This window comes from Taeniopygia guttata, chromosome 7, assembly GCF_048771995.1.
Source record: "Taeniopygia guttata chromosome 7, bTaeGut7.mat, whole genome shotgun sequence".
Taxonomy (NCBI): Eukaryota; Metazoa; Chordata; class Aves; order Passeriformes; family Estrildidae; genus Taeniopygia; species Taeniopygia guttata.
Genome location: NC_133032.1, coordinates 10,280,173 through 10,288,482, shown reverse-complemented (window position 1 = coordinate 10,288,482; position 8,310 = coordinate 10,280,173). Strand labels below are relative to the sequence as shown.

Sequence of the window (8,310 nt, the reverse complement as noted above, 5' to 3'; positions counted from 1 at the left end):
CGGTGGACACCCATCCCTGGTGGACACCCCATCCCCGGTGGACACCCCATTCCCGATGGACACCCCATTCCCCATGGACACCCCGTTCCCGATGGACACCGTGTCCCTGGTGGACACCCCATTCCCGATGGACACTGTGTCCCTGGTGGATACCCCATCCCCAATGGACACCCCGTCCCCCATGGACACCGTGTCCCTGGTGGACACCCCATCTGCAATGGACACCCCCTTCCCGATGGACACCCCCTTCCCGATGGACACCCCATCCCCGATGGACACCCCATTCCCCATGGACACCCCACTCCCCATGGACACCCCATTCCCAATGGACACCCCATTCCCCATGGACACCCCATTCCCGATGGACACCCCATTCCCCATGGACACCCCATTCCCCATGGACACCCCATTCCCCATGGACACCCCATCCCCAATGGACACCCCATTCCCCATGGACACCCCATCCCCGATGGACACCCCATTCCCGATGGACACCCCATTCCCGATGGACACCCCACTCCCCATGGACACCCCATCCCCGATGGACACCCCATTCCCGATGGACACCCCATTCCCGATGGACACCCCACTCCCCATGGACACCCCATTCCCGATGGACACCCCATTCCCGCCCCGCTCGGGCAGCACAGGCACGGGGGCCGCGCTTGCCGCAGCCGCCACCAGGCGGCGCCGCGCCCCGCCCGCGTTGCCCTCAGGGCCCGCCCGCGTTGCCCTCAGGGCCCGCCCGCGTTGCCCTCAGGGCCCGCCCGCGTTACCCTCAGGGCCCGCCCGCGTTGCCCTCAGGGCCCGCCCGCGTTACCCTCAGGGCCCGCCCGCGTTGCCCTCAGGGCCCGCCCGCGTTGCCCTCAGGGCCCGCCCGCGTTACCCTCAGGGCCCGCCCGCGTTGCCCTCAGGGCCCGCCCGCGTTACCCTCAGGGCCCGCCCGCGTTGCCCTCAGGGCCCGCCCGGCCGGGCCCCGCCGCTCGCAGCCCGGAGGCCCCGAAATGGAGCTTTCCATGCAAAAAGTTACTGCTGCCTTCAGCTACGGGCTAATAAATCACACCCCTGAGCACAGCTGGAGCTGTATACACGTCTGTAAGTAGCTACAGCTGTACACAGATACGGTCATACGTTTTTACACTAATGATGTTCTTTATATTACCTATCATGGTTTATATTGTACTATTGTACAGGTTTTTATTCTAAAAATACTAGGAAGAAATTCTTCGCTATGAGGTGATGCTGCATTGGGACAGGCTGGCCAGAGCAGTTGTGGATGCCCCAGCGTGGGAGTGTTCAGGGCCAGGCTGGATGGGGCATGGAGCAGCCTGGTCTAGTGAAGGTGTCACATCACAGCTCGTGTTTGTTCCCCTCCAGCCCTGGAACGGGAGGCTGGCCCCAGGCACTGCTGGGCTCCAAGCCTGGGCACCTCTGTCACCTCCAGCCCTCTTTGGGCAGCACCTGGCTTGGAGCCCCTCGTGCCCCACCCTGCTACTCAGCATTCCCCACCTTTGGCATCACCTCAGCCACCTCCAGCTCACCCAGAGGCACCGGACAGGACAGTAATTTTGCTACTTTTCCCATGTTCTTCAGCCTACATCCCACCCACCCCCCCGCATCATGCCTGTCCTCTTTCCCCTCTCCTGCAGCCCCCCACACTCACTGCCTCCTGCCCCCATACAGCTTCCTGGTGGTCCTCAGCACTGGCAAGTCCCTCAACACGTGTCTGTCTGAAACTCATAGCAGGGGGTAGAAAAAAACAGAAGGGGAAGAAGCCCAGTGGTTCTGCCTCCCTTTAGGGAGTCCAAAGGGAAAACAGCTAGCTGGATGCAGCATGTTAGGGCCAGCAAAAAGTCTCACCTTCAATGCTGCAATTTTAATTGAATGCACTGTGGGGGTGTTTTTTATTATTATTTGCCTCTCTGTGATGCCCAAACACCAAGCTCTGCTGTCACACTCCCTTTGGCAACACTCCTCACCTTGGGAGAATGTGGAGGACCTCTCTCCACAGCCCTGTGAGTGGAGCAGCTCTGCCAAACTCTGGTCACACAGAGAGCCTGTACCTCCCTGCACTTCCCAACAGATTCACAAGGACCCATGTATATAGCAGGAATATAGCCAGGCAAAGGAGGAGTGACACCAGTTCCTCCCTGCTCACATAACTGAGGCCAGTAACAATGAAAAGCTCAGCTCCCGATACAGCTTGTCAGCCATGGACAAAGGATGCACAGGGACAAATCTGGATGCGATGCATCAGGCAAAGAAACGTCCTGTGAGTACTGTGGAGGGGAAAGACAACAGTTTTCTGGGATCCTATTTAATTTATTCCAACTTTATGTAACTCAGTTTTCTTAAAAGGGAAGAAGGCAAACAAATACGAAAACTTTCCCTATTCCTAAACAAAACAAAGTACAAACTGCAGATGAGAGCCAGCATGTGCAAGTTTTATATGAAAAAGCAGAATACCCTCAGATGTTAACAGAAAACAGCATCATTTTTACAATTACTTGGTTTTGCATGGAGGTGTGTTTTCTTCTTTCATTTGCTCCCATTCATACACATCCACATATGCCCATCCCCAGCTTTCCAAAGGGGGTTCTTCCCCTGTCTCCTCCACTACCACGTCCAAACCCCTGCAAAAAGGCACCAGGGCCCTAATTTAACAAAGCCCACCTGTGCCCTTCACACTTCAGATCTGAAATGTGGGTCCAAGAAGGGGGACAAGAAACAACAAACCATTTAAGAAAAGCCCAAGATGTTTACTCCAAGGAGAGGGTTTTTGCAGTTGCTCTAATAAGGATATCCATATTAAAAAAAAAAAAAAAAAAAAAAAAAAAGGAAGAAAATAATAAAATCTCCTTGCTTAGGCAATGGGGAAGTTATTTATTCTCAGCATCAGTGTGTTCTGTACAGAAAGAAATCAACAGGTGAATTAACAGCAGAGACACATCTCTTCTCAGCATGTCCAGCACAAAACCTCTCAGAGCACCTGGAATCACTTGGATTTAATCTATAGAAATGTGTATGTGGGCAGAGGAGTGTGAGTGTGTGTGTGTGTGTGTGTGTGAGAGAGAGATAGTGAGGGCCTTTACAAAGCAAGATATATACTGTAATTTACTTTAAAAAAGAAAAAGTTATGTGCTGAATAACAGATGCTCACTTCAATCCCAAGCAAAAATGGAGGGACAAGGGCAACTGCTTGGGAACGCAGGTTTTAGATGTTTTGTTTTTTCCTATCTAGAAATAAAGAAAAAATGAGTAAGAGAAAGAGAGACATTCCCTGGCTTGTTATCCTAAATCTACACACGCATCCTTCCACCCAGCCTCGGCAAGTTCATTTTAGCTCCCTCGGCATAAGCTGATCCTAAGAAATACTGTGCAAAAGCCCTTCAAATCCCTTGGAAAAACAAGCATTTAGCTTTGCTATCACCCAAATGCCCCATGCTCCCACACCAGCGGCTGAAGCTGGGCCCCTGTGGAGTTGGCTGTTCCCCAGCACAAGCAAAGGAAGCACCCAAGAGCGTTGTTAGGGGACAGGGTGGCAGCTGTCTCATCTTTAGCCCTTTCCCTCACTGCTGCTTCCTTGGGGAACACATCCCAGCTGTGGTGGTATGTTCCAGCTGGGAATCCTGGGTCTTTCTTCCTTCCCTCCCTCCCACACCACGTCCCGTGCCAGGACTGATGGCTGGGCTGGGGCACAAGAGACTGACTGGCAGGACACAAGAGGCAGGTGACAATATTTACAGTCTTTGGTCTTGGGGAAGAGAGAAAAAGAGGGGAAAAGGCTGGGCTCTTTCAGTTTTTTTACCCTCTCCCACTCACAGCAAGGGGTTTTGTCCCCTAGGAGGGGTCAGGGGGCACATGGCACTCTGTGCTGGAGGGTGCAGAAAGATGCCGCAAAGCAGCAGGGAGGGCAGGGCTGCAGGGCGAGGAGCAAAAAAGACCAGTTCTCTGGTTTATGTTGGGTGAAAGACTAAGAAAGCAGTCCCTTCTCCTTGCAAAACCCCCACCACCTTCCCCTCCCGTTATCCCTCCCCTCCCCAGGAACCAGGCAGCTGAGGAAGGAGGGCAGCACCCAGTCTCTTCCAGAGCCTAAAGAGACACGCTGAAACCCATGGAAAATCCAGCACTGGGGCCACAGTGAGCCACCTCCAGCCAGCAAGATCGCATCTCTCTACTGGCTCCGCAGGGCGTGTGCTCCCCGGTCCTCCTGCTCGTGGGCTGTGTAGAAGAGGTGGCACTCGGGGTCCCCGCGGATGGTGGGCGCACCCTGGATCACCTTCCCATGGATGGGGTCCACGCACCAGCACTCGCCACGCTGCCCATTCACCGACATCTTGCACTGCGTGGAGAGGAACGTGACAGGTGTCAGGGTCCAGAGGACAAAACAAACCACTACCCAGGTCCACCAGTCCAGGGTGAGGGCTGAACCCCTTCCCCCAGGGGCTGTGCCAGGGACCAAGAAGCCAATTTTAATGAACCAGAAGGACAAGTGTCCCTGAAATGCATCAGCCTTTGCCAACTGGGGATGAAAGCATCCAAAGAGATAACGATCCCTTAGCAAAGAGGGATGAGACAGACTGACAGAGGAGCTGTATAAGATTCTTCTCACCTGCAGATTAGGCTAAATAAACATCAGATCAAGGCCCCCACAGCCAGACGAAACTGAGATTCACTTGTCCCAGAACAGAGGCAGGGACCATGGTGCATCTGGACCCAGCCTCTGTCTTCCCAGTCTTGTTAGAGAAAAGTTTCTTGGTCTAATAGTTACTGTCTTCCTCCTGCCCTGCAGTGCTGCAGGCACTTTGAGCCTGATGTTCATCCCTCCAGCCCCAGCAGATACATTTCTGAACAGGTTGTAGTGGGAGATGCAGAGGGTACTCCAAGCAGGCCAGTGCAGGCTGACTTGTTCCTCAGGCACAAGGAGCAGCAGAGACTCTTTTTTTCTTCTGTAGCCCACAAAGCATCACTGCAGTGTCCGGGCTCATTCCCCAGACATGGCTCATCTTACAGGCAACCTGCCAGCTCTGCTCCATCCAGCCCTTCCAAGTGTGCTTGTGCTGGGGGATCCAGCCAGCTCATGGGGCTCTTCAGGAGTGGATGGGTGAGGGCCCAAGTGGGACTGAGACAGGAGAATGGACAGAGGGAGATTCTCTCAGAGCATCCTGGTTGTTTTTTTTTTTTTATTTAATGCTTCTGATGAAGGGGTAGAAGTAGCCCTGAGTAAAAGGCCTAGCCATGAAAACAGCATGAGTCCCCTCCAAAGGCTCAGCTACAAAGAATCCTCATATCCAGGTACTATTCACAGATTACTCCAGTCAACCCTGCACCAGCTGTTGTTCCTGCTGTTTTTCCTGGCAGTTTTTTCCCCATTTCTCAACCACTGACACCTGGTGGTTTTGCATGAATGAAGCCAGGAAGTCAGAATTCAGACACACCAGTTTTCTGAGTTCTTCTGGGTCCCATAAATCCCTTCAGAAGCATGCTGCACCCCAACCCCCACTCTGCCTGGAAGGAATCCCTCCTGGAGCTGTGGGACCAGCCTCAACTTGTGGAGGAAAACCAATGAAGTGCAGTAGAAATCTTCCTGACTCCCAAAAGTGCCTTCTGCTTTGTCTGCAAATATTCAGTCCCTCTCTGCTTTTCTCCTGCAGCAGGGCCCAGACAGGACAAGATCTGGCTCAAAGGTCAAGAAAATAGACCTGGACAGATAAGCAGCTCTTGTGGGGAAGAAGAACTAAACTGATTCTCCATCTCTGGACTGTCCACAGCTGTATGTGGATGTGGATTTCATCTCCACTTGCAAACTAGTGGCTGCAGATGCACGTGGGTGTAACTGAACCTGTCCATGCCACATGCAGCATTTGCTATCTAACCCCACACCTCACATCACACACACGGTATCAGCCCAGCCCTGAGCTATGCATGTTCTGTGTCTGCACATGCTGGGGACAGTGAGCCAAGGGCTGCTGCTGGAAGCACAGACAGCCCCAGAGCCCCCACTCTCCCCACTTACCTGTTTGAGATTGTACAAGCCATGCTTGTCACAGTTGGGGATGTGAAGGGAGTAGAGGTGCTCCAGGGGCCCTCGCTCATCTGGCAGCCGCATGGTGGATATGCGTTCCAGGACCTGATCCAGCTCCTGCTGACAAGGGGTCTGAAAACAGCCCAGAAAGCAGAAAAAAAATGTATTATCAGGACAATGGTTCCATTCAGCATTAGCACTGTGGACAATGGGAACACCAGTAGGGATGAACACATATGCATCCCTAAAGACACAGGTTTGCCACTGGGTCCTTGCTGCAGAGTTCACCTCCAGGCACCCAAAATCAGAGTTGTGCATAGACATTCACGTCTCCAATGTACCTGATGTGGCCAAGAGCCAACGTAATAGCAGGTCCCAAGTTCTGGATACAGAGGAGAAACCTCAGAGAGGCTACCACGGCTCCCACTGGTGGTGGCAAGTGACATGAAGCAGGGCTAGTCCGGACAGATCAGGAGGATTTCCATACACATAGCCCAGAGCACACACCTGTGATGCAGTTTTGGCCCAGAAGTACAACTCAAAGGCATGTGAGACTCCATGGGAGTCGAGAGGAAGACCTGGGAATGGGAGTACCCCAAGCCAGCCTCTGGAGGCATCCCTCTAGCTCCACAGCAGCTCCCAGACAGGGCTTCCAGCCAAGGCAGTGTGGTTGAAATATGCCTGATGTGAGCCCAACTGAGTCCATACCTCTCTGATTCTGCAGCAGGGGAGGGTTTTTTTTGCAAAAGAGCAGCAGCAGTGTGTGAGCTCTCAAAGTTGATGGTGCCTGCGTTTTATTTCAAACTTCTGTTTTGCCTAGTCCTTGGAAGGCATGAGGGCTCTTTTCAAGCTACTTTTTGTCCATGTGCTCCCCAGATATTAATACTCTGTATGTTTACAGGGATGTATATTGTGGACGCTTTGGGGCGGGTTTCAATCTCCATCCCCATTCCCATCCCATCTAGTTGCCTTGATCAAACTTCCCACTAGAGGGAAGCCACGGCCAAGAACTGGTTAACAGATAGGGACAGGCAACTAGACTGGGAGGTCTCAGAGCACTCTCCCTGCTACAGGACAGTCACACAGGTCATTCTCGGGGCTTGTGGCATCCTTTAACCTGGACTGGGGCTGCCCTGCAGCAGGCAGACGGCCCTGCTTCTGGCCCCTCAAATCCCCTTGAGCCATGCCGGCTTAGGGAAAAAGGGTGGGAGAAAGCCAGTCCATGGGCAAGGGCATGCCTGCACCGCTGCAGAGGTGGGTGTTGAGCCAGCAGAAGCCCCCCTTCCAGAAGTGAAGCTGCAATGAAAATAATGCATCCTGACCAGCATATCAAAGTTCATCAGACGGAGCATTCAGCCCCAGCATTAGGCCAAATATATTTGTTTCTCCCTAGTTTTTTCTTCCAATTTATTTTTTGTTTTTAGCGCAGTTTATTGCGGATGACGCTTAGGCTTTGCATTCGGCATTTCCCAGTAACCCCACAGCTACCCTCCTTAGCTCCCCACAGCTGCCCCCCTCAGCTCCCCACAGCCCTGCCCTCTCACCCTGCCCGTCGACAGCCGTGACTTTTTGGAGTCCTCGTGGTTGTGATGGGCCTTGCTGACTTTGCCCATCTGCCGCTGCTGCTCGTTCACCTTCTCCCTCATCACTGCCAGCTCCTTCATGCCTGTCTTCATGGGTTTCCTCCCTCCAGCTCCACTCAGGATCCCCACGGTGCCATCCACGTGGTTCTCAGCAAGAATGCTCTCAGACCGGTCATCACCATTATCTGCAGGAGACGGGGCAGACAAGGAAAGTGTCCAGCTCAGTCAGGCGCTGCCTCACATGTTCATCCTGCCCTGGATCATTTTCAGACGTGGCTGGTTACCAAGCCATAAAATCTTTGCATGCAAAAATTTTAAATTGCATTAGCCCTTTCATCTGGAAGGTGAGAAAAGATTCTTTCGTTCTGGAGTTATTACCACTCTAAAAGACAGTTTAGAGAGCAGGGGAAATTGCTGCTGGAGAAGTCCTTTCTGGCTTTTCTGTGACCTTCTAAATTACTTCCCAAGAATGCAATTTTCCCATTAGAAGTCCAGTTGGATTAGAGATGCCAAGTGTACTTCAGCTCCAACACTTAAAACCACAGTGATTAGTAACAATACCTTGAGTCCATCTGTCATCCCCCAGAGTATCTCCAGGAATACTTACTCAGTATTCATGTGTTAAAATAAATTCTCAGGTCTGCTTTCAAAAACACCTCACCTCTGTACTGTGGCCATGTGGCCACCCTAATATCCTTTGGA

The 8,310-nt window shown here is 52.6% G+C and overlaps 1 protein-coding gene across 1 annotated transcript in view; it reads right to left on the bottom strand.

Moving 5' to 3' along the window:
* Positions 1-2,863: 2,863 nt before the first annotated feature.
* The window catches only part of IGFBP2 (insulin like growth factor binding protein 2), a 58,488-nt gene continuing 53,041 nt past the window's right edge, over positions 2,864-8,310 (bottom strand). The window contains exons 2-4 of the mRNA XM_030277285.4: positions 7,570-7,793; positions 6,017-6,157; positions 2,864-4,342 (exon numbers count right to left, since the gene is read on the bottom strand). Of these exons, the coding sequence (XP_030133145.1) occupies positions 4,175-4,342; positions 6,017-6,157; positions 7,570-7,793 (533 nt within the window). The 3' untranslated portion in view covers positions 2,864-4,174. The remainder of the gene's footprint in view (positions 4,343-6,016; positions 6,158-7,569; positions 7,794-8,310) is intronic.